At 38.5% G+C, this 26,798-nt stretch overlaps 1 protein-coding gene across 4 annotated transcripts; it reads left to right on the forward strand.

The window, feature by feature from the left end:
- The first annotated feature begins 2,953 nt into the window (after nt 1-2,953).
- Nucleotides 2,954-26,798, forward strand: LOC100349682 (OX-2 membrane glycoprotein). 4 transcript variants are annotated; one of them, XR_011388358.1, is made up of 7 exons: nt 2,957-3,093; nt 3,422-3,526; nt 13,325-13,663; nt 14,727-15,020; nt 22,884-23,018; nt 25,784-25,854; nt 26,098-26,798. XR_011388358.1 is itself a non-coding variant. In XM_051819057.2 (7 exons), exons 1-6 carry the CDS (start codon nt 3,036-3,038, stop codon nt 25,827-25,829), a joined length of 945 nt encoding a protein of 314 aa, XP_051675017.2. In that variant the 5' UTR covers nt 2,957-3,035; the 3' UTR covers nt 25,830-25,854; nt 26,098-26,798. The 4 variants fall into 4 exon arrangements, 3 of the variants coding, with proteins under 3 accessions (XP_069929274.1, XP_051675017.2, XP_069929273.1); XM_051819057.2 differs by having other exon boundaries at nt 22,884-22,986; XM_070073172.1 differs by having other exon boundaries at nt 2,958-3,093; nt 22,884-23,010.

Here is a 26,798-nt window from a genome sequence, read left to right on the forward strand (position 1 = left end):
TTTTAAAAAACATGTTTTTAGAATTTTTAAAAGGATGGCAATGAATCTAAAGATTGCTTTGGGAAATAAGGCCATTTTAACAATAATAATTCTACTCTATTAACTTAGGATACCTTTCCATTTTTTGTGTGTCTTCTTCAATTTTCATCAATATTTTATAGCTTTTGCACATTGGCCATTCACTTACTTGGTTAAATTTATTCCTAAGTAGTTTTGTTGTGGTTGTGATAAAATGGAATTTTTTTTGGTTTCTTTTTCATATGGTTTGCTGTTACTGTATAGAAATGATGCTGATTTGTATAAGTTGATCTGTATCCAGCACTTTGGTGATTATGGTAGATGATTCTCTTAATGTGTTACTGAACTTGATTTGGTAATTTTGTTAATATCATGTTAAAAATTTTGCTTATGTTATTCAGGGATATTGGTTATATTTTTCTCTTATATTGTTCTCATCTGGCTTTGTCATCAGGTTAATGCTGGCCTTGTAAATTGAATTTGGAAGTGTTTCCTCCTCTTCAGTTTTTGCAAGAGTTTGAGAATAATTGATGTTAATTCTTTTTTTATTCTTGGTAGATTTTACTGGAGGTGGGATTTATCCCAGGTATGCAAAGATAATTCAATCTCCAGAACTGAGAGCTACATATGCCTCTTTTCTTTATAAAGTTAGCTTGCCTCGGGTATTTGATTGCAGTAATGAGACATGAACAAATACAGATACTTTATGTGATTTCAACCTTCCTAAATTTTTTTAGACTCGTTTTGTAGCCTAACAAATGCTTTTTTCTGGAGAATGTTCTGGGTGCACGTGAAAAGAAGGTATACTCTGCCACTGTTGGCTGGAATGTTCTACATATATCTATTAGGTAAATTTATTCTACATTGTTCATTTCTGCTATTTTTTACTGATTTTCTGTCTGGACAATCTATACACTGTTGAACATGGTTTTGAGGTCTGGTATTGTTACTGTATTGATGTCTATTTCTCCCTTCAGATCTGTCAATATTTGCTTTATGTATTTAGGTGGTGAGTATCAGACACATTGATATTTACCGTTGTTACATCCTCCTGTTTAATTTATCACTTTTTCACTATATGATTAACTTCTCTAAATCTTGTTATACTTTTTTACAATCTATTTTGTCTCATATGAGGATTGCTACCCCTGTTCTCTTTTGGTTATCATTTGCGTGATATATCGTTTTCCATTTCTTTCAACATATGCTTATTCTTAAAACTAAGGTGAGTTTCTTATAAGCAGTGAATAGTTGGATGTTAATTTTATATTCCATTCAAAGAGTCACATCATTGCCATACTTCCCTTTAATTCTTTAAATATGGCTGGGATCCAATGGATTTTTTTTAGTTATAACTCCTGTGTTCATATCTACATTACTCACAGGAAATGATCCTGGGTTGGGTCTTTACCTCATTCTCTGCTCCTCAACGTAGTATCAATGTTACTTATCAATCCAGAAGCTGTCGGACCCGAATACTTCCTTATTCGCAATGAATGAGCCCTCCCTCTGCTTCAGGGTTGGTTCCCCACTTCAGAAGTAATAGACTCATGGATTCAATTTCATTCAAGTTCCCTTTGGGAACTGAGTTAGCTTGACCTTATTAGCCCAAAAGCTGTCAAGTAGACAGTAGGCCTTAAGAGTGGGCTTAGTTGCTACAATATGGATAGAAGGAAGGTTTGTGTTAACAGAGGAAAAGGAAGAAATATCTCCAACACCTGGAACAACAAAAAAGACAGATATTTGTAAATGAAGTGTAGGGTAGGGTGTGGCTGCTCGTCCATGACCTCAGAGACTTCTGTAACCTCTGAAACAGAAAATAGGGGGGAGAAGTCATGAAAGGGAAAGATAATTTTTATAGGGACTGATAAGAGACCGAAACAAAAAAGAGAAGGCTCATTACAAAGAATATGTCCGTTGTGTGGGTGTGTATATATTGACTATAGGGGGAGGGGACTGAGTAGTAAGTGTGTGTGTATGAAATAGAGATTCCTACCGATTTCATTCTGCAGAAGCTGAGATTATCTGTTCTCCTTGAGGACAGTATCTGTCCAGGGTCCTAGCCCTAGTTACAGTCCTCCCACTCTTCATTGATTTGACTGATTAACTATAGTTATAAGAGTTTCTGGATAAAGACCACTGCCCCTAACTTGAAAAAGAGAAGATGCAGTCCCAAAAAACAATCAGTATCACAGCCATAAGAAAAGTGCTTGAGAAAAAACTCATTTCCAAATGGACTATTTGGCTTAAAATGTGCTGTGAACTGATAGTGAGTGAGCACAGCTTTTCCAGGACACCAGCAGGAGGAAGACATTATGGATAAGCTGGTGTGAATTGATGTGCATAAAAGGCCAATGAATAGTTGGCTGGGTTGGAATTTAAGGAGAAAATGGGAAATCAAAAACACTGGTAAAGAATGCTTTCCCTCTTCATTAGGTAGTGTACAGAGAGGAGAGTTTATAAGAAAGGACAATGACCTCTGTGTGCTTTCTTTTCATTTTAATAACTGAATAATACTTAATTTGAAAGTGTTAAAGACATTACAGAAAAGTCAATTTTTAATTTTTTTACCCCAGTTGTTTGATTTGTGGGGTGTGGGGGGGAATTGTAGGCATTTAGATACCAAGAATTTTTTTTTTTTTTTTCGGAAATGTAGCATGCCTCAACAGAAAGCAGTCTTTTCCGTTGATCTCAATCACTGTGTATAAACAAGTTTTTTGTCTGTGATATCATAGACAACAGAACATAAACATTAGGAAAGGCTTAGTAACAGCTTCAAAAAGGAGGTAATTAAATTTTCCAAATCAGCAATTAAGTTTTCAGAGCTCCTGCATGAAAGATACTCTGGCCACAGAAAAATATCTTCACAAAGCACCAGAATACTTTGCCAGGCAGGTTAGGCAAAGAAGTTGGTTAATGAGTAACATTTTTGGCGGGATTTTTATAATATAGAGTTCCTTTTTCAGTTTGGAAAAAAAATACTTCTAGTGTTAGTGAAGATTTTGCCATCTAATTCCATGGGCTTCCCACTCTGTCACATTCTCTACCTCTTCATGCTTCCCGTCTGGGCACAAGGTAATTGTTTACTTTTTCTCTCAAAAGCAGCTAGCTGGAAACCAAGGATTAAAAAAAAAATACCAGGCTGTAGGCTGCTTACTTTTATAAATACAGGTCCTTGGGGTATTTCGTATGGGCCTGTGTGCTAATCATGTAGCTATCCTATTACGTAGTTAGCAAATATTTGAGAATATTTGAAATAATGGCTATATAAACAGATAATGAAAGAAAGGAAATAAAGACTGCTTCTAAAGTATGCATAAGTGTTTCAATCTGGAAGCCATAAACCAGCTAGAGGCAAGAGGATCTTTTGCTAACATGCTTTGTTTTGTACTGTTTCCTGTAGACATATTCCTGCAGCATATTTACCTTTTGATTTTGAGTTTGGTTTGTTTTGAGCTTTTCATGGCCATTAACAAGTTCTTGACTTTTGCAATGTCAAGTCAAGCAGGTAAGTTTTCATTTGTTAGTCATTTACTTTGTGGGTTTGCTTATTGTTAGTACTGAGATGTATTAAGGTTTTAACACATGTTTAGTCTTACTATCTTCTGGTGATTTAAAATTATTTGATGGAAGTATTTAACTTGAATTAATTTAGAATTATTCTGATTCATAGTAAATGCAATAAGTGTTCTAAGGAATTCAGGAAAGGAAAAAGTCAAGGTAGTTTCCAAAGAAGAAAAAAACCATTATTCTAACTTCTGGTTCAGGAGCTTTTCCTACAATGAGTTAGCACCTGAACTGTTAGGTGATTCACCCGAAGTTATTGATGGATGACAGAGGACAGGAGGAAACCAGTGTGTCCCTGTTATTTCTTCACAATTTACTTCACCATCTAAAATGTACCATGAGCAAGACTGGTTCTGTCATCAAGTAGCTCAGAACCTAAAGAAGGAGACAAACATAAGAACAAATAGTTAGGCAAGGATGTGATAAGAACATCTAGAGAAACTGTTTTGAGAATAGTGAGAGCTTGACTGTTGCCTTTTTTGTGTTGCTATTTTGACTTTACTTATGTATGAAGATACTTCAAAAAGTTGGTGGGAAATAGAATTAGAAGGTTCTTTGGTGCAAAAAATTTTTGAAACCCATGCATAATTTTCATAACACATATTTGCCAATGGGATTTTTGAAGCCCCACTGTATCATTGTATTGTTCCCTAAGGGAAGAGATCACATTGCCTACAGTAACTAAAACATCTATGGTGATTTATAAATAGCAGTACTTCTACATATTCTTATTTTATATGATATCCTGTGAGTCAGATACCATTAAGACCATTGTTTCAGATTAAAAACTCTAAGACTTAGAAAGGTAATGGGTTGCTGCAATAATATACTCCTAGAAATCAGCCAGGCAAGATGTCATCACAGAGCTTTTGCTCACAAATGAAGTACTGTTTATAAGAAGACCTATTACATGTATTACATATTCCATATTGCTGTGTGAATAATATGGGCCAAGGATATTTGGAAAAATCACGTGCTTACAATATGAGCACTAAAGTGTGGAGCAGTGATTAAAAATCAAAGAACATAATATGAGCTATGTGGATCAAGTTACATTAAGTCTTTATTTTCCTTTGAATTTAAATAAAACAGACATACAGGGAAGTAAGCAGATGGTAAGTATGCAGTTTTTCATCACGATCATGTGAATGTATCCAGCACAGGTAGGGACAGGACAATAGCCGCCCCCCAGAACTTATTCGGGCGCCTTTCCTTTCATGGTCCTCTCCTAAGAGGACCTCTAGCTTTTTCCACTACAGATGTATTTTATCTGTTGCTAACTTGCCTTAAAATAAATGCAATCATTTAGCATCTAGTCATCTGCTGCTGTTTTATTCAACAATGTATTGGTGAAACGTATCCATTCTGTTGAGAGTAGACCTAGTTCATTAAATATCACTGCTCATCTATTGAATGTTAAACTTTTGAATATTTGTCATTTGAAAGATTTAAAATAGTAGCATCTCAGCATTGAATTTTAATACAGAAGGTAAAAATTTCTTTATAGTCCATTGTATAATATCAAAATTTATTTATTATTTCTACTGGTTATTTGCATTTGGGTAATTTCTTGGTTTTGGCTATTAAAAATGTGCCACTATGAACACCTTAATTCATGTTTCTTGGAGAACATTTCTTTGAGACATATGCCTAGGAGATTTGAGGATCACAGGATATACCTATGTTCAGCTTAAGATACAACTAAAAATTTTCCCCAAGTAATTGAAAGAATTTACCTTCCCATCAGCAGTGTATGTGAGTTATGTTTTCTACAGGTCTTCACCAAAATTGGGATTGTCTGTCTTTTATTTCAGTCATTATGCTGTCCTTGTTTAAATCTGCATTCCTTTCACGACCAAATTGAGCACTTTATATATTTTTATCAATCATTTGGATATTCTCTTTTGTGTTGTCACTATTCAAATATTTAGCTCAAATTTCTATTGAATTGTCTGCCCTTATCTATTTGTGAAATTATATCAATATTTGTATATTAGGATACAAGTCCTTTGTCATATATATGTATAGCAAATATCCTCTCAAAATGTGGGTTGCCTTCTTATTTCTAAGGATGTATCTTTTGAATAACTGGAGTTATTAAGTCTTAAAGTAGGCCACATTTTCACTTTTCATTATTTCATATTACTTAGAAAGGAATAAGCCATTAAATAACTGTTAATGTGTTCCTTATTTAAGAAATCATTGTCCATTGCTGTTAGGTAGATGTTCTACAATGCTTTATTTTAAAAGTTTATTTTTCCTTTTTTTTTTTTTTTTTTTTTTTTTTTTTTTTTTTTTTTTTTTGACAGGCAGAGTGGACAGTGAGAGAGAGAGACAGAGAGAAAGGTCTTCCTTTGCCGTTGGTTCACCCTCCAATGGCCGCCGCGGTCAGCGCGCTGCGGCCGGCGCACCGCGCTGATCCGATGGCAGGAGCCAGGAGCCAGGTGCTTTTCCTGGTCTCCCGTGGGGTGCAGGGCCCAAGCACCTGGGCCATCCTCCACTGCACTCCCTGGCCACAGCAGAGGGCTGGCCTGGAAGAGGGGCAACCGGGACAGAATCCGGCGCCCCGACCGGGACTAGAACCCGGTGTGCCGGCGCCGCAAGGCGGAGGATTAGCCTAGTGAGCCGCGGCGCCGGCCTTATTTTTCCTTTAACATCTAGATATTTAATGCATTTGAAATGGACTTCTGTCCTGGTCTTAGGTGGGGGTCAATATATAACATATAATTTTTCCACAAAGGCATTTCATTGACCCAGAATCTTTTATTGAAAAGATCACCTTTTTTTCCAATCCTATGCAATCTATGCCATCTGTGTCAGATGTGTTTCTGTTTCTAACACTCTATATTATGCCTGAATCAATATTGCATTCTATTAATTTAATTTGGTGTCTGAATTGTAAATTTACAATTTGTTCTTTTGATTTTTTAAAATCAATTTATAAATTTTCAAATTAAAAATTTAAAAGCTTGCTTGAATTTTATTAGGCTTTCCTTGAATTCAAAAATTAATTTGGAGAGAATTAATATCATTACAATTTCCTTCCTATCTATGAGTATGGTATATCCTTCATTTATGTGAGTCTTTGATTTTCTCAGAAATAATGTGCAGATTTTATTGGGGAGGTCTTGTATATCTTCCATTGAATTTATTGCTATGTATTTTTTTTCTTTTTATGGAGGGATGAGCTATTGTAAATGCTGTTTTCCATTGCTTATTTTCTACTTGCTTATTACACATATATGGGAAGATATTTGATTTTATTTTTTAGAATAGTTTTAGTTGTACAGAAAAACTGAGAAACTACTACATAGTTCCTTTATGCTCTGTTACCCAGTTTTTTCTGAAATTAACAGAAAATTACATTAGCATGACATTTGTTAAAATTAATAAGTCAAATTTGATACATTGTTCTTAGCAGGAGATCATAGTTAATTCACAAGTCTTTAGTTTTTACTTAATTTCCTTTTTCTTTCTTTCTTTTTTTGAAGACATTTATTTGAAAGGTAGAGTTGGAGAGGGAGACACACACACACACACACACAGGGATCTTCCATCTGCTGGTCCACTCCCCAAATGTTCACAACGGAGCCAGGAGCCTAGGTGGTAGAAGCCCAAGCACCTGGGCCATCTTCTGCTTTCCCAGGCACATTATCAGGGAGATGGATCTGAAATGGAGCAGCTGGGACTTACATGGGATGTGGGTGTTGCAGGCAGTGGTTTTACTTGCTGCACCACAATGCTGTCCTTAGTGTCTTTTTTATTCTACGCCTCAATTCAATCCAGGATACAATTATATGCCATGTCTCCTTAGGTTCCCTCATTAAAATTATTTGTTAAGTATCAGTTCCTCAGAGTTTCCTATATTTTGATGATTTTGCTTATTTTGAAAAGTCGAGTTTTATAGGATTACTAGTTATCAGAATTTGATTTTTTTCATGATTACACTAGGTATGAGTTTTCAGGAGGAAATTCAGAGGGGTAAAAAGCTATTTTTATCACATTATATCAAGTGTGTATACTATACATGCTTATGTTTACATAGGAGACATTTGTCACACAGTTAGATTTTGAGGTTTCAGCCTGCCTTCTTGGAATTCCCACTTTCCTAAATCATGCTTTAAGAGGTTGTACACGGCCGGCGCCGCGGCTCACCAGGCTAATCCTCCGCCTTGCGGCGCCGGCACACCGGGTTCTAGTCCCAGTCGGGGCACCGGTTCTGTCCTGGTTGCCCCTCTTCCAGGCCAGCTCTCTGCTGTGGCCAGGGAGTACAGTGGAGGATGGTCCAAGTGCTTGGGCCCTGCACCCCATGGGAGACCAGGAGAAGTACCTGGCTCCTGCCATCGGATCAGCACGGTGCGCCGGCCGCAGCGTGCCAGCCGCGGCGGCCATTGGAGGGTGAACCAACGGCAAAAAGGAAGACCTTTCTGTCTCTCTCTCTCTCACTGTCCACTCCGCCTGTCAAAAAAAAAATAATAATAAAAAAAGAGGTTGTACACATAAAGGTTCACTCTCTGTGATGTACAGCACCATACACTTTGACAAATGCGTAGTATCAGTTATCTACTATTGCAGCATACAAAACAGTTTATTCTCCTAAAAATCCCCTGCGCCTCACCTATTCCACTCTACCTCTTCCCCCTGAACTCCTGGCTACCAGTAATCTTTCTTATTATCTCTATAGTTTATGCTTTCCAGAATTGGAATAGTACAATATATGACTACCTTCTTTTGCTCAAAAATATGTATTTAAGGTTTATCCATGTCTTTTGTGACTTGGTAACTCCTTTCTATTTTATTTTGTTGTGGTAAGAACACTTAAAATCAAATATGCCCTCTTACAAAGTTTTAATTGTATAATGCATTTTTATTGACTGTAGCTGCAATATTGCACAGTTGATCTCTGGTGCTTATTATATTATTTGACTGAGATATTATACACTCTATTTCTCCATCTGCCTAGTCCTTGATGTATACTATTTCACTACTTGTATCTATTAATTTTACTGTTGTAGAAGCTTTGTATATGTGCAACAATTCAGTATTTGTCTTTCTGTTTCTTATTGTTATAATAAAGTGGGAAAGATCAGGGAGATAAAGTTCATAAACTGGAGGCCACATCTAGCCTGCCCCCATGTAATCCTATCATTAATCAGATGGCCTCTCCCCAAGTTGAACCTCCCTTTATCTGGGACCTGGGAGCAGTACCACGTAACTACTTCCCTTTTGGACATGAATAAGAAGCCTGGGGAAGGGGAAGGGGACCTCTTTTTTATGCTCTTGATTGCTCCCTCTCTCTCCTGGTGGACCCCTGGAGGTCCCACTTTCCCCTTCCTGGTCCACTCTCCCTTAATAAAGCCCCCATGTCCCTGTGTAGTTTTCTCACTTTCTCCATTAACCTTATCACACTGCACATCATGTTTAAGCCTGTACTTAGAATTCTTCTCTAAGTAAAAGGCAAGAACCTGAAATAGATTTTTGAGGCTATTTTCCAGACATTCATTCTTTCCTTGGCAATGTCCAATGTATTCATAAGCCCATCAGAAGCATTCTTCAATCTGTTATGTTGTTGTTATTAATTGTCCCATTTTATTTTTATTTTTTTCACAGTTTTTATCTCTGCTTGCATTTTCCATGTGCTTTGGCATGACTTCTATATTCTCTACTTAGATCCTTAATACATTAATCAAAATTACTTTAAATTCTTTGCCTGGAAATCAAAAATCTGTGTTTTATCCTAGGCTGCTTTAGATTTTCCCCTTGTCTCTTCAGATTATCTTTTTACTCACTTTTTTTTTTATTTGACAGGTAGAATTATAGACAGTGAGAGAGAGAGACAGAGAGAAAGGTCTTCCTTCTGTTGGTTCACTCCCCAAATGGCCGCTATGCCGGCACTGTGCCGATCCAAAGAGAGGAGCTAGGTGCTTCCTCCTGGTCTCCCATGCGGGTGCAGGGGCCCAAGCACTTGGCCATCATCCACTGCACTCCCAGGCCACAGCAGAGATCTGGACTGGAAGAGGAGCAACTGGGACTAGAACCTGGCACCCATATGGGATGTCGGCACTGCAGGTGGAGGATTAACCAAGTGAGCCATGGTGCCGGCCCCCTTTTTATTCACTTAAAAAAAGATTTATTTATTTGCTTGAAAGAAAGAGTGAGGGAGAGATAGAAAGAGATCTTCCATCTCCTGGCTCACTCCCCAAATGGCCCCAATGGTCAGGGCTGTGCCAGGCCAAAGCCAGGATCCTGGAGCTTCATTTGGGCCTCCCATGGTGGGTGGCAGTGGACCAAGCACTTGGGTCATCTTTCACTGCTTTCCCAGGTGCGTTAGTAGGGAACTGGATTGGTAGTAGAGCAGCTGGGACTCAAATTGGTGCTCATACGGATGCCAATGTCACGGCAGAGGCTTAGCCTACTGCACCACAATGTTAGCCTCTTTTTGTGCCTTTTTGTTAAATATATATATATATATATATATATATATATTTGAAATAGTCATAGAGAGAGGAGTGAGAGTGAGAGAGAATATTTCATCTGCTGATTTACTTACCAAATGGCTGGAACAATTAGCTCTGGGTCAGGCAGAAACCAGGAACCAGGAACTCCATCTGAATCTTCCACATGGGTGTCAGAGATCCCAGTACTTGGGTCATCCTTTACTGCTTTCCCAGATGCATCAGCAGGGAGCTGGATTGGAAGCAGAACAGCTGGGACTCTAACCAAAGCTCTGATTTGGGTTGTTGGTGTCACAAGCAGTACCCAACACACTGCAGCACAACAGTGGCCCCTGTTTTTGCATGCCTACTCATTTTTTGTCAAAAGACAGATATGATCAATTAGGTAGTAGCAACCAAGGTAGAGCATTACTGTGAGTTTTGTGTTAATCTGGCTAGAATTTGAGTTGTGTTTATTGTTTACCACAGCTTTTGGCATCAAGGTCTTCACATCTCTATAGTTTCTTTGTTTTTCTCTGCCCTGTTGTCTCTGTATTTCCCCCAAAATTCCTTATTAATCAGAGTCTGAACTCTGAACTTTGTAACTATTTTGGCTGTAATCCACTGCTGTTCTACAGGAGCTCTGTTGATATGGTGGGAAGGGATTGTGGATGGGAAGTTTTCTAAAATCTTAGGTTTAATTCTTTCGTAAGTGGACCTGTGTATCTCAGCTGTGACCATGAGCCATATTCTTCCCTTTTTTTCCCTTTTCCTCAGCCCTTTTAGTTAAGACAGGAGAACTAGAAGGAACTGGAGTTGTTATTGTGTTTCCAACAATGTGAGATCAGGTTCTGGTAAAATGTCTTTTTCCGTAAGAATGGGTATTTTTTTAAGTGGAAAATGCTCTGGTAACCATGTCAGAATGGTTAATTTTTCCCTTCCTTTTCCAAAGATACAAGGTGATTTTTCTTGGCTATTCACTTGACAAGGATCTGAGAGGTGAGACCCACAGATATGGCCTCCCTAAGATTATTGCCCTGGAGAATTTGTCACTCTCAAGTCCCTTGATGCTCGGTTTCTGACAATTCATCAAAATTACCATTGATATGTTCCTATCATTTTTTGACTCCAGTGGCTTTTACTCTGATGGCAAAAGTACATAAGCCTGAGTCATTCTAGCTCCTTGCCAGGAATTTACCTTTTACCCCTGCATCCTTGGAGGTCCCCAAATTTATTCCAAATCCCTGCATTCTTTCAAGGAAATCTATTGGATCTCACACACTGTGTTGTTCCCCACCCCACCCTCTGCATTCTTTTCCAGGTTGGAAAACCAGGTGCCAAACCTATGTGGAGAAACTCACCTCCGTCTCTCGCCTCCCACCTCCCCTCCAGACCACTAGCCCACCTGAGTTAAAAAGCCCAACCTCTTGAGGGCTGGGTCTTCTGCCACGTGTTCAGTCTGTGTGCAGGCTGGCAGTTGGTCATTTATCTCTGTGAATATATTCTCCATTTTGGCTGTGAGTCCGTATCTTGCCTTCTCTGATCTGTGTGCCTTTTCCTTACATACTCTAAATGAGCTCATCTCAGCTCTCCTTCTCTGTACTTACTTTTGCTCCACATTTCAGGGTGGTGATTTGCCCTTTGCCTTCAATTCTCTGAGGAGTTCATGATAAGATCTTTTTAGCTTGTTCAGCTTTTTTTTTATGTTATTATGGGTGGATTAACTTTCAAGTTCTTTTTTTTATAAAAAAGATTTATTTTATTTATTTGAAAGGCAGAGATACAGAGAAAGAGAGGGACAGAGAGGTAGAGAGATCTGCCATCTGCTGATTCACTCCCCAAATGGCCTCAACAGCAGGGGTGGGGCCAGGCCAAAGCCAGGAGTCAGGAGCTTCATCCAGGTGTCCCACATGGGTGCAGGGGCCCAAGTACTTGGGCCATCCTCTGTTGCTTTCCTAGGTGCATTATCAGGGAGCTGGATTGGAAGTGAAGCAGTCAGGAATCGAACCAGTGTCCACATAAGTTGCCAGCTTTGTAGGTGGCAGCTCAACCCATTTCACCACAACACTGGCCCTAACTTCTAAGCTCTTACATGTTGAAGCTAAAACTGACAATCTTGACATTTATTTTGGATCCAGGGTCTTACTGAATTGACTTCTGAATTCTAACAGTTTGTCCATAGAGTTTTGTAATTCACTCTGTACTCAATCATGTCATCTGGAAAAAAATTCTACTTTAATCCCTTCCAATCTTTATTCATTCCATTTCTTTTTTATAGCTAATTAGCCTAGCCAGGATTTCTAGTCAGGAGTTGTAGAGAAAGGGATGAAGCAGTAGAAATCTCTGTCTTGTTTCTGAGCTCAATGGAGAAGCAATGACAATTGCATGTAATGTTAGCCGAGGAGTTATTGTAGTTTCCTTTTATTATGTAAAGGAAATTCTCTCATAATCCTAGTTTGCTACTATTTTTTCATGAATAGGTGTAGACATTTATCAAATGATTTTTTCTGAATCTATTAAATAATCGTGTTTTTTCCTTAATATGGTAGTTTAAATTGATCAATTTCAATATTATTAAATCATCCTTTCATTGCAGGAAGGAATATTGGTAAATTGTGTTCTTTCTTTTCTTTTAATTTTAATTTTTGTAATCAGTGGCACTTTGAACACACACACACACACACACACTGCACTTAATAGACACATTTTCCAAAACTCTTCTTTCTCATGGGAGAAAAATTTAAAATTCCACTTTAACTTCATATTAGAGACTAACCTAACCACATGCCCTGTTCTGCTACCAGGTGGTATCTGTGAAAAATTAACAATTTGTGTCTCAACCAACACAGAAATTGAAGTATCCTACCAATCTAAACACACTGGAGCAAAAGATTGAGAAAAATCAGTGTTTCTGATAGAGATCTCAGGATAAATCTTATTCTGCTCATATGTTTGAGTTATATGACCATAACCACCACACCCTTCCTTGTTCAGATCAGTTAATGGTATTCTTATCCTGTGATCTGTTAACTAAAAAGTTTTTTAAGAAAGCTAACAATGCTTATTGTATATTGCTTAAATGGTTTCTAAATTTTTACGCTCAATAAATATTTATTGCTTAGGTAATACATGCCAGAAATACATTTAGAAACAAGGAATTCAGTGGTGAAGAGATAGAGGAGTTAATTTCCTAGTGGGCAAGGGAGGCAAATAAAATGATAATTTTAATTCATGGAGATGAGTACTGTGATATGGGTAAAGCAGGCTAGCATAAATGCTTGTTTAATATTGGATTTTATTTTTAGATTCTTCACATAGGATAAAGCATAAAAATAATGAGACGGCTGTTTTGGGAGGAAATGTGACTATTTTCTGCAATTTAACAACGGTAGCAGATGTTGTGCAAATTACCTGGCAGAAGATCCAAGATTCTTTGCCACAAAATATTGCCACTTACAGCAGTAAAAATGGAGAGAAGATCCTTCCGCCATACACAGATAGGCTGCGTTGCAAGAGCATCGAACCCAGTTCCTCATTCATAACTATTCTGGAAGTGACATTTGAAGACGAAGCCTGCTACAAATGTTTGTTTAATGTGTTTCCACACGGCAGCCGTGGAGGACAAATCTGCCTTAACATTTTAAGTATATCAGTGTTTTCTGTAGGCTCAAATTACTGGGGCAGAAATCATGGGGTTGTGGTCTTTTAAGGCTGGTGAACAGGGAAAGAATGTTATACTGAGGAAAGACTAATAGATGTCAGAGAGGCCACATATTTTGTTATGCAGAAGGCAAAGGTGGAAGCCAACAATGCTTATGTGATTAGCTCATTTTCACTATAAAACCAGGCATCGCCTTTTAGATTTTCAATCAACTCATTAAAAAAAAAAAGTATTTATTTGAAAGGCATAGTTACAGAGAGAGAGACAGAGAGACACAGAGGAGAGGTCTTCCATCTGCTAATTCACTCTCCAAATAGCTGTGATGGCTGCAACTGGGCCAGTCCAAAGCCAGGAGTCAGGAACTCCTTCCAGGTCTCCCATGTGGGTTTAGGGGCCCAAGGACTTGTGCAATCCTCTGCCGCTTTCCCAGACACATTAGCAGGGGGCTGGATGAGAAATGGAACAACCAGGATCTGAACTGTCACCCATATGGGATGCTGGTGTCGCAGGTGGAGGCTTTACCCGCTACGCCACAACACCAGATCCTCAACCTCTCACATAGCTATGCTGCACTGGCTTTCATCCAGTGTGTAAAATTCACAAAGAGCATCAGAATTTTCTCACTAGAGAATTGGGAAAAGAGAGGAAAAGAAAAAGAGATTGTAGAGAAGGAGAAAGAGAGGAGTTTAAGACTCTAAGAGAAGAAAGATTTCCCAGGCTTCAGACTGACAAAATGTTTAAGGGCTAGTGACAGTGTCACAGTCTCCCTTATTCTGTTGCTATAAATTTAAGGTATTGGGAGTTTATATCTTGCTAAGATTCCATGAAAGTTGAGACGCCAACTGTTTACCTCAATTTGGAGGGCCTGTCTGTGGGTATGGGAAATGATACTGGGAGTTTTGTAACAAGCAATGAGAGGTATCCCAGGGGGTATGTTTTCAACATTTCGACTTCAAGTAGCAGTTTAGGCAAGTCTAGTCTCTAACATAGGAATGTGGTGGGAGGTACTTCTATGTTTAATTTCTGTTTCTCCTTTCTTGCCTCAGCTGTATCCGCATTAAGAACAGAGCTCCAGCTGAATCCCGAAGGTTTTCTTAATGTTCTGTACTCAGCTGTGGGAAAACCTGCTCCTCAAATCGCTCTTTTCCCATCACAAGCCCTCGTTAAACCACCAGAGGAGCAGCTTGTTCTGAACGCCAATGGCACGGTGACTGTCACTAAGACGTGCATTGTCTCCTTGGAGACTCTGAGGTCCTTAGGACTCCAACATCTGATTGTGCACCTAGATCACCCTTTAAAGAAGGAAGAAATTATTGTTCCTCTGTCAGTAGGACAAGAATGTAAGTAGAACGGAATATGTCAACCGGGGAAATAGGCATCTCCCTTTAAAATTCACCAACAGAAGGACTTGTGTAATTACCTGTTTTTGAACTTGTGGATCAGTGTAATAGGTTGAAAGGTTCAGATAATGAAGATGGACACTATCGGAGTTGTGTTCCCTGGGGCAACTGTTTTCCGATGGAAATTTTGAATTGATCTTTTTGTTTGTGCTTCTCACTACATTTTTGCCATGAACACTGAAGATTGCAATCATTTATTCCATAGTCAGCTTTCCCCCACCCCTTTCCTCCCAGTAGTTTTATTCTTTGCCACTTCCCTCCTCAATCTTCAACAGCATGGATAAACTTGCTTCTTGGTCATCCACCACAGAAAGTCTCTCTTAGCTACCCACTTCTCCTTGCTCTCCTTTTTCCAAGCTCGGTCAGCTGTATTTCTTCTGGATCATAACCATAATTAAACAGGAGATGTTTTCTTTACAGAAAAATTCTACAAGTAGAAGCCAAAAAGAAATATTCCAATAATTTTCTTATATTCCACTTAATAATCTTTTAACATTTGAGTTTTAGTCTCTGTATATTTGCTATAAAGCTGATATTTGGGCTTTTAATCCACCAAATTTTGATTCATTTTCTATTATTTTATCTGTTTAGTGTTCCTTTATATTTTCTTGATTCTTTGAGGTTAACTATTTATTTATTTATTTTCAAAGATTTATTTATTTATTTGAAAGGCAGAGTTACACATAGAGAGAGGAGAGGCAGAGAGAGAGAGGTCTTCCATCCAATGGTTCACTCCCCAATTGGCCACAACAGCCGGAGCCACGCCAATCCAAAGCCAGGAGCCAGAAGCTTCTTCCAGGTTTCCCACATGGTTGTAAGGGCCCAAGGACCCGAGCCATCTTCTACCGCTTTCCCAGGCCACAGCAGAGAGCTGGATCAGAAGTGGAGCAGCCAGGTCTTGAACCAGCACCCAAAGGAGATGCCAGCACTGCAGGCGGCTGCTTTACCTGCTACACCACAACACCAGCCCCTATTTATTTTTACTTCATTTTGCCTACCTATTAATTGTGGGGGAAATATACATTACTTTTAGTGGTGGGTCCTAATATAGTTCTCTGACTTATTAAAGTCTAACATATTTTGTACTCTCATTACTCCCTGGACAATGCAATGGTCTTACATCAGCTCCTGATCTTTTTGCTGTTGTTGTTGTGCATGCCGATTCTTTGTATATACTCATTTTTTATTTGACAGGTAGAGTTATAGACAGTGAGAGGGAGAGACGAGACAAAGGTCTTCCTTCCATTAGTTCACTCCCCAAATGGCCGCCAAGGCCGGCACTGCGCCGATCCGAAGCCAGGAGCCAGGTGCTTCCTCCTGGTCTAACATGTGGGTGCAGGAGCCCAAGGACTTGGGCCATCCTCCACTGCCCTCCTGGGCCACAGCAGAGAGCTGGACTGGAAGAGGAGCAACCAGAACTAGAACTCGGCGCCCATATGGGATGCCAGTGCCGCAGGTGGAGGATTAGCCAAGTGAGCCATGACACTAGCCGCAGTATATACTCATATTGAAATACCACAATATATTATTGTTGCATTCAATTGATGTGGTTTATGAAAATAATCATTTATATTTACCCTTTTTGTTGCATTTTATTTCTTTGTCTACATTCCTAGTTTTCTCTAGAATCATTTTTTTCTACCTGCAGAATTCTATTTTTTCATTTACTGCATTTGTACAGAAACCAGTTCTCTCAACTTCTGTTTCAGAGAAAAATGTCATTAATTTTGAAGGCCATTTTTAAGAATGTATAATCTCAAATATCTCTGTTGGGAAAAAAAAGTTGCCCTGGGTTGCCGTGGAACTGCAAACCACTCAGCCTATAGAGTTCTCATTTCTGCTCTTTCTTCATATTATTCATTATTTCTTTGAGCCTTGTAATCAAAGACATGTCCGGTGTCATGCCTTGGTCTTTATTTCTGGATGCTGCTTCAAATTAATGGGCTACATTTCAAGCACCAGGAAGTTAAAGAAAACATGTATGTGTTTCCATTTAAAAGTTTCCTCCTCTGTTAAGGCCTTAGCCTTTTCAAATGGTGGGTTGTCAGAAGACAAAATGAGTAACAGGCTGTGGCTCACTTGGCTAATCTTCCGCCTGCAGCACCGGCATTCCATATGGGTGCCAGGTTCTAGTCCCGGCTTCTTCTCTTCCAGTCCAGCTCTCTGCTGCGGCCCGGGAAGGCTGTGGAGGATGGCCCAAGTGCTTGGGCCCCTGCACCTGCATGGGAGACCAGGAGGAAGCACCTGGCTCCTGGCTTCAGATCACGCTGCTTCACGCAGCGCCGGCCGTGGTGATCATTTGCAGAGTGAACCAACGGAAGGAAGACCTTTCTCTCTGTCTCTCTCTCTCACTGTCTATAACTCTACCTGTCAAATAAATTTTTTTAAAAAAATGAGTTATATAATAGCATCTCCCTTTCCCTTCTTCCAGTCACACTGGTGAATTCCCATGAAACATCCAGTGTAACAGCCCTGGGACTTTTGTGTCCCTCCCACTTCACATGACAAGCTGCATGACCACAGCTGGACAAATTTTAGTAGTAAGTATGCCCTGATGGGCTGACATGAATCACTTGGGAAAATCAGAATTTACTTATCTAAAGGACACACAAGGAAATTCACAGTCAGAGTGTACAGCAAAGAGATTAGAAGCATTCTCTATTGGAGTTATAATAAGCATTTTCTGTGAATCAAGCTAACAGCAAGGTCAGATGAGCAAGCTAGCTAATACTAATCACACTGTGTCTGCTATTCACAAAGCAACACTTCAAATCATAGACTATGTAATGAGGTAGAGTTAAGCATTTCCTTTAAGATATACATTGAGAAGGCAAGTAGTTCATTACAAATTAAAGAAGATTAGAGTATGTCTGTGTACCCTTTTCTTTCCATGCTGAACCTATGTGAAAGCACAAGCTAATGACTTTTCCAGGATCCCATTTGTTGACACAGCTTGCAGTAACTACAGGACATCTAATTCCCAGTCTGATATCTTTCTGAAATTTCCATGGGAGGTGAGTGGGGTGAGAATACTAAATAAATCCACTTTAGTATGATGCTATTTGTTAATCTGTATTTTGGGAACTAATGAGACAGATAAAATTTCTGATAGTTTAGTCATATCAGTCAAGAAAAAGCATCACTAATCATCAATGATGTTGAATCCAATGAGTTACAGAGACATTTCCTGTTTTAGAAGAGTACTGGCATGAACAGTCTAACACAATCTAGATGTAGACTAAACACCATCTCAAGTCAGCCTAGAACATCTCATCAATTTCAGAATTAAGCTGTCTCTGGAATAAAGGACAAAATGAAGACGAACACAAAATGAAACTTGTATAAAACAACAGTACATTCAGGCTAGCACAAAATACCCTTCCATCATCCTCTATCTTCCAGACTAGTAAAACATGGTTTAAATAGAATCCAATACTCAACACTGTAGAATCTGAATAACAGGCAATTTCCCTGGTGACTGTAGTAGGCATGACAACAAGCCACTGGGTCTATACTACATTCATAGAATGCTCTTACATGTGATTGATAACTATACAATTCTAAATCAATCATTCTTATGCTCTCAGAATTTCTAGGGTATTTCTCCATTGTTTTTGGCCATTGATTGTTGCTGATGAGAAGTCAAATGCCAATCTGGTAAAAGTAATAATAGATGTTAATGCATTTTCTCTTTGATAGCATAGTATTTTCTGTTTATCCTAATGATATTTTTAGTTTCGTTTACTTTTTAATCCTTTAATTCAGGCATGAGGATCCTTTGTTTCTGCCAAGGGCCTTTGGAACTTTATAACATTATGTGTGGACCCTACAAAATTATCAACTTAAAAATTAGCCTGCTTTAGGGCCCTTTATTCTTTTTTCTTGAATTTCTGGATTTATTTTTTAGGCATTTGTGTAGTTGATTTTTGTTTTGTTTTTTATTTTTTTTCTCTGATGGCTTTTATCTTTGAGCTATGCCTCTGTGGCTTGGTAGACTGCATGTTCAGTGAATACCAAGAGGTGTGTGGTAGGTATGGCCAGGAAGCTCTGGTCAGTGCCCCAGGGTGCGATGAGTATCCAGAGTGACACCCATGTTGGTCATGGCAGATCTCAATGCCTAGGTGTTGGCCCCACGTGTGTTCCATGTCACCATATGAACCCCACAAATGATCTTTGCAGTCTTCACTGTGAACAGTTCCCACTGCAATGATCTGTTCTAGGCAACCAAGAAGCTCCAAGTATGTGGAGCCACACCCAGTGATTGCCCAGAAACCCAGCTAAAACCTGCACCTCCTCATGTAACCACCAAGTCTCCCCAGTGTCTGCATGCAAGGCTCCCACAGTTGCTGGGTGTGGAGGTTTCTCTCTGCCCTGCCAGCCTGTCCAGTCAACAGAGAGGCAGATGTTCCAGGCTGAAGCAAAGAGCTCTGACCCCATTCCAGGTCTCTCATGTGGGTGACAGGAAGTCAATCACCTAAGCCATCACTGTGCCTTCAAGGGTCTGCATTAGTGGGGAGCTGGAGGCAAGAGCTGAAGGTCAGGCAAGTGTCACAATCTTTAGATCAAGCACTAGCCCCTTTTGTTTTAAGAAACTAATATCTTCTCAAACGTATCCAGGAAAAATAATTTAGAGGTATCATAATTATCTGGCTTCCTTATTTATTTAGTTCACGTTCTCAACTCCCTCCCCCTCCTATCACTTTAATTTTCTGTTTCTTTTACTCAGGCTCCATTCCTTGGATTGCAGACTTTTTCCAGTTCCTGGTGAGCCTATACTGGAGGTTTAAAAGGCAGAGTGTAAACACCTTCATTCTGGGACCCTGACCTCTACTGCTCTAGCTATTCTCAGAATGTGCAATAAATTAACTTCCTTTTTACATTTTTGGCTAGGGTATAAGCATGTGGCTATCCAAGTTGTACTTTGGAATATTAGAAATGGGGGCTTTCAACTCAAACTGTAAGTGCACTGCTCATTCCCCTCTCTGTTGCCCTCAGAGTCCTGAGCCTCTCCAAGTCCTGCTGATATCTCTCTCTGCAGATGAATCTGCCTTGTGCATCAGGAGACTGCAGCTTCTTTTGTCCTGAGCCTTCACAGATCATCCTTCTGTCCACTTGACATCTTCCATAAGCTTGTTTCTTCACATTTTTTCACCACATTTTTTTTGTTCTGTCTGATGTTTTGCATTTAACCCTTTTCTTCTTGTTACTATAATTTTCATGCAATCTCAAGAAGAATTAAAGGTAAATATTTTTGTTATATCTGTTTCTGAAATGGAAATTAGTCAGTACTCTTCCTGAACATTTCCTCATCTCAGAAAATGGGAATATGCCAGTTGAATAGCATGTATATTTCCCATCAATCCATTGCTGGATTATTATGGCTAATTTAACTCTATTGAGATACAAATGGAAGTAAAGAAATAAGTTATCAGTTCAGAAAAGGATTCTTCCTTGCTAATCTTGTAATAAATTTTAGAGACGTAAATCTCTGATCCTAATTAATGCAAGCACAAATTTCCTTAAGGACCAACTATATTCACTTTTATGATATGTCTAAGAAAAAACATTTATAATTGTAATGATGACTCTCCATTAAACTGTCATTACATTGAAAAATGTAAATTATGCAAATGGCCTCCAACCTAAGGATGGTTTGGCTTCTGATTTTTCTTTTTTTATGTGAGAAGTCTTTTTATAGAGGTACTCCCCTTTGTTGGTATAATGAAAGTTTCCGATTAACCATGTCATTGTTTTATTTTTACCATGAAATTTTTTCTCAAATTTCTTTCAAATTAAACAGACCCGGGGCCAGCACTTTGGTGTATCAGATAAAGTTGCCACCTGTACTGCCCGCATCCCATGTAGGCGTTGGTTCAAGTCTCGGCTGTTCCACTTCTGATCCAGCTCTCTACTATGACCTGGGAAAGCAGTGGAAGATGGTCCAAGTACTGGGGCTCTGCACATGAGTGGGAGACCTAGAAGTACCTGGCTTATGGCTTCAGATTTGCTCAGTTCCAGCTGTTGTGGCCATCAGGGGAGTTAACCAGCAGATGGAAGACCTCTCTCTCTCTCTGTCTGTCTCTCTGCCTCTGTCTCTCTGTATCTCTGCCTTTCAAATAAATAAATGATCTTTAAAAAAATTGAACAGACCTATTTGCAGATATATCCTTCTACTTTATTATTTCCCAACCCACAAATACCCCATTGACCATTAACTTTTGTGAACACACTTACTCATTTTATATAAAAGCCCATTTTTCTGTTTGCAATTAAAGAGAGACCTTAAGATTCTTAATGAGTATCCTCTCAGTCACCAAAAGAAAAATCTACAATTTCCAAACTTTTTTAAATCATTAAAAATTACTGTTTTCCAAAAAGATATTTAGAGGCTGAATTCAAACTCTACATTGCCTTCAATGTAATCTGTACTAGAGGCCTATGAAAGAAGTAGTTCATTACAAAACACCTGTGATCAAGAAAATATTGTAATGTTGAAGTGTTCACATTCAGTAAAAATCATACTGTGGATTTTTTTAAAGATTTATTTTATTTATTTGAAATGCCGAATGACAAAGAGAGAAAGAGATCTTCCATTGGCTGGTGCACTTCCGCTAAATGTCCTTCACGGCCAGGAGTAGTTCAGATTGAAGCTAGGAGCCTAGAACTCCATCAGAGTCTCCTACATGAGTTGTAATGACTAAAGCACATGGGCCATCCTCCACTGCTTTCCCAGGCTCATTAGCAGAGAGCTGGAGAAGAAGCAGAGTATCCAATAATCAAATCAGTGCTCCAATGTTGGGTGATGGCAGGTAGGTGATGTCTTGAGCCATTGGATCACAAATCTGGCCCCCACAGTGTGGATTTTGAATTTTAATCTTTTCTTGGGCTGGTGGTATGCAGTATGGCACTCTGTCCCAATGCTGGAAAGCAGCATTGAACTGTAGCTCCCTGCTGGCCACACAGTCATGAGGGTGAACAAACAATAAGCTATACTGTGCTAGGCTGCTAATCTAGGATGTTTGGCTGGTTAAGTATATTAAATGAAATTTTGACTTATAGTTTTCAATTACAATTGGTTTATTGGGAGGTAAGCTGAAGAGTACCTATATTCCTAGGGCTACCTAGAGAAAAGGCATCTATAATACAAGCTAGGACAACTATAGTCATAATAGCTGTTTTCAAAAGTGTTTATGCTTAAAATTTTGCAATTTTTTTGTATGAGTTCAGGCACTGTAGTCAAAAATGAATATATTTTCCATTTGTGCCACCTACTTGCTCCTTAACTTAAGATGATTTCCTTAATATCACAGAGATTTTATTTCTCATTTGTACCTAATTAAAGTACTCACCCAGTTAGTGTATATGGCTCTTATAAAATGGTTGTCATATTTTCTTAGCACATTAATCTTAAATATTTATTATTATTTTAAATTTATTTTCTGAAATTATTATAGACTTTGGAAATTCTATTTCAATAATACACTCATCAAGTGATATATTTTGTTTAACATTTTCCCATAGTGAATATTTAAGTAGTTACATCTTCTTATTCTTGGGAGTGATAGCATGACATTAAATATTATGTGTCTCAATCTTTTAAATACATGTAGCAGTTTGAATATACATTAGTACATTCATTTATACATTAGACTATGGCAATTTTTCTTATAATGTCAATTTGAATGTCAACAATACAATGGAAAATCAGAAAAGCATTGCAGATTGAAAGTACCAAGCAAGAGAGCAGTATAGTGTGTAAGAAAAGGAGCATACATGTACACATTTTTGCCTTGTGTTTTTTAGGTACTTCTTGTTTACCTGTAGTTGGTGGATTCATAACACTTTTATGCATTTCATTTATTGGCGTGATCATATTCTGCATTGTTCAAAAAAGAAAGAAGAAACGGTGTTATATTCCTACTTGTTTGAGGTAAGAAGGTGGGTAAAATATGGCTAATCTAAAATATTTTTTAAAAAATCCTAGTACTCTAGCAAAATTCTTCATATAAAGAAACACGATGGGAAAACTCCTTTGTACATACTTGGTAAATTCTACAGTTAAGCATAAAGCCATATTAAAATTATAAATTGTTAGAAAGGTAGGCTTTTAGTTAATCATTTGCTTATGGTAAATTGAATTTAAGATTCGTTACTGAAGAAAGACTTCCTTAAGAGACAGAATATGGACCCCAGACAAGTTATGGGAGGGAATTCACTGAGTGCTGAAAATCCTTGAGACTGGGACTGAGTTAAGTCTGCTGACATAAGTCTCCAAAAACTGGCTGGAGGAGATGCTATGGAACCCCCAAACTGGGCCCACTGCCGGATATGCAGCAAGCCACTGACACTGGGTTGGAGGAAGACAGTAAGTATTCACTGTGCAAGGGAAAGTAAGGATCCAGGCAGCTGTCACTTAATTTGGGGGCTCCCTGAGGGGTTATGGGTGAAAGTTTTTACAGACTGAATTTAGAATTCAGAAGTACTGTTCTGCACATGTCTGGGTGCCTGGTTGATCAGTCATGCCCTTGCTTTGATTGGTCAATAATACCTTGTTTTTAAGGGAATTTTGATGACAAAGTGAGCTTCGGTCAATTTGGTGGCAACATACATTTTGGAGTTACTGGGCCTTTAGTTACTGGACAAGAAACTCCTTGAGACAAGATTGAACATCAAGATGTTATTTATAGGGAACCAAATTAACTACTGGGTCAAGTTGTTAGGGACCTGGTAGGGCCTACTGCACCATTCCCTCAATTCAGTGAGTTAATTTTATTAAAATAGTTGATTTTCAATTATAAAACCAGGGCAAGGAATCTTTAAGCTAAGGGAGGCAGCTGGGGGACCAGAGATTAATACCTGATGGTATCTAGCATCTAACTTCACAGCACTGTTTAGGGACTCAGGTTTACTAACTGACAAAGTCATGATAAAGTGACCTTGTTTTACAAGACTAATAGAGTAAAATAGCCCTTCATTTTTCAACAAATACTGCTTGAAGGGTCCGGTGCTGTCGTGCCACAGGTTAAAGCCCAGGCCTGCAGTGCTAGCATCCTGTATGGGCACCGGTTCGAGTCCTGGCTGCTCCACTTCTGATCCAGCTCTCTGCTGTGGCCTGGGAAAGAAGTGGAGGATGGCCCAAGTCCTTGGGCCCCTGCATCCTAATGAAAGACCTGGAAGAAGCTCCTGGCTTCAGTTTGGCTAAACTCCAGCCATTGCAGCCATTTGGGGAGTGAACCAGCAGATGCAAGACCTCTCTGTCTCTCTGTCTCTGTCTCTGTCTCTCTCTCTTTCTGTCTGTCTACCTCTCTGAAATTCTGTCAAATAAATAAAATAAATTTTTAAAAAATACTGCTTGAATATCTCTACATTACGATGCGTTGCTCTTAGTGTGGATGAAAGAGACACCACCAAATCATAGGAGTTGCCCATCTTTGCGAGACTGTATCATAATAAGGAGGAATGGATAGTGGAAAGATAAAAGGAAGCAAGAAAATACCAAGCAGTGATAAGAACCTTGTAGAAATAAGACAGAATGATGATTGAAAGAGCTATGGGTCTTCTCTCTGAGACGATGACATTTCAACTGATATCCGAGTAAGACAAATGAAATTGTTAGTGAAGAGTGTTTCAGAAAAAAGGAATATTTGGTTCAAGTGACTACATGGGAATGAACCTGATGCATTCCAACAAGAAAGAGAAAGTCAGTGTGCTTGAAACAATGGTTAGGGAATGGAGGTGGGGACCAAAACAAGAAGGTCCACGGGTCTGGGAGGGCATTTGAGTTTTTACAATATCAACCCCTGGAAGGGTAGAACACAGGGGCAAAGGATCTGCTCTACACTATAAAGATCTCTCTAGAAGGTACAGAGGGTTTCTTTCAAGTCAAGGATAAGAGGAAGGACAGTTTTGGTGGTTATATATATATATATATATATATATATATATATATATATATTTGAAAGGCAGAGTCACAGAGAGGCAGGGGGGAGAGAGAGAGAGAGAAAGAGAGAGACAGAGAGAGGGATATCTTCCATCAACTGGTTCATTCCCCAAATGGCAACAATGGCCTGAACTGTGCTGGTTCTGAGGTCAGGAGCCAGGAGCTTCTTCTGGGTCTACCACATAGGTGCCAGGGCCCAAGGACCTTGAATATCTTCTACTGCTTTCCCAGGCCGCAAGCAGGGAGCTAGATCAGAAGTGGAGCATCCAGGACATGAATCGCTGACCAAATGGAATGCTGATGCTGTAGGTTGTGGCTTAGCCTACTGCACTATAGCACTGGCCCCAAGAGTTCTATTTTTAATGTGTAAATTTTGAAATAATCTGTTTTACATCCAAGAGAGTATGTTCATTAAGTATTTATATATGTGACTCTGGAATTTATGGAGCAATCAGAGTAGAGATATAAATTTTTTTTTATTTGACAGAGTTAGACAGTGAGAGACAGAGAGAAAGGGAGATATAAATTTGAGAATAAAGATATTATGTTCATCCATGGTACACATCACAGATTATTATTCTCATGATTTTTAAGTAGAATTAATATTTAAGTTCTGTAATTGAAGCGTTTTATGTTGATCTAAGTATTTGAAAAAGTGTCTCAATCTCTCAAGAGCATTTGGATACAAATTCTCCACACTGCCATGAGGGGGAGTGTTTGGACTGTATTCATCTGACAGATACATGCATGTCCTTATCTTCAGGTCAAAGAATAAGGGTGAATCAACTCAAGTCCCTCTGAGATCATAATGAGCCATTCACCTCATTCACCCAGGTAATTATCATATATGTGGGGTATTTTGTTGTTACTGTTGTTGTCATTGTGTATACTTCAAATTTAGATTAAGTCTTCCAATTTAAATCTGCATTTCATTTTACATTTTGTATCCATAACCATCATTTTATAAATAAATGGGAACATTTGTTTAAATATGAAAACCAATTAGTGAGGTAGTGATTTCAAATGAGGTTATGTTAATATTAATGTCTGAATGTTTCTATTCTTTCCCTGATTCAGGACCTCTGCCACCATCACCATTTGAATGACTGCTTTAATTTCTATTTTTCTGAGTATTCATAAATGTGGAAAATACTATGGAGGCTCTTCCAAAAAGTAAAGATGAAACTACCACTATGGGGTATATCAAAAAGATATGAAATCAGTACCCCAGAGACATCTACACTTCCATGTTTATTGTAGCTGTATTCACAATAGGCAAGAGAAGAAAACAACCTAAGTGCTCATCATTGGAATGAATGGATAAAGAAAATATATGTATACAATAGAATACTATTCAATGTACAGAAAGGTGAAATCTTGTCATTTTCTATCACATGTATGATCCAAAAGAAAATTATGTAAAGTGAAATGAATTGATGCAGAGGACAAATATTGAATGATTTCCCTTGTATGTGGACTCTAAAACAGTTGAGCATATAGGAGTAGAATAGTGGTTATAAGACTATGAGGGTAAGTTACATTTAGATAAGAGGAGCAAATTCTGATGATCTAGTATGGAGTAGAATGACTATTGTTAGAATAATGTAGTGTGTAATTCAAAATAACTGGAAGAGAGGATTTTGAATAACAAATCTTTGAAATGATTCATATTCTAATTATCATAATTTCATCATTAAATGATGTATAGATGTATCAAAACATCATATTGTACTACATGAAATTGTGCAATTATGTGTGAATTAAATTTTTTGAAATAA

The sequence above is a fragment of the Oryctolagus cuniculus genome, chromosome 4, assembly GCF_964237555.1.
Source record: "Oryctolagus cuniculus chromosome 4, mOryCun1.1, whole genome shotgun sequence".
In the NCBI taxonomy this organism is placed as follows: Eukaryota; Metazoa; Chordata; class Mammalia; order Lagomorpha; family Leporidae; genus Oryctolagus; species Oryctolagus cuniculus.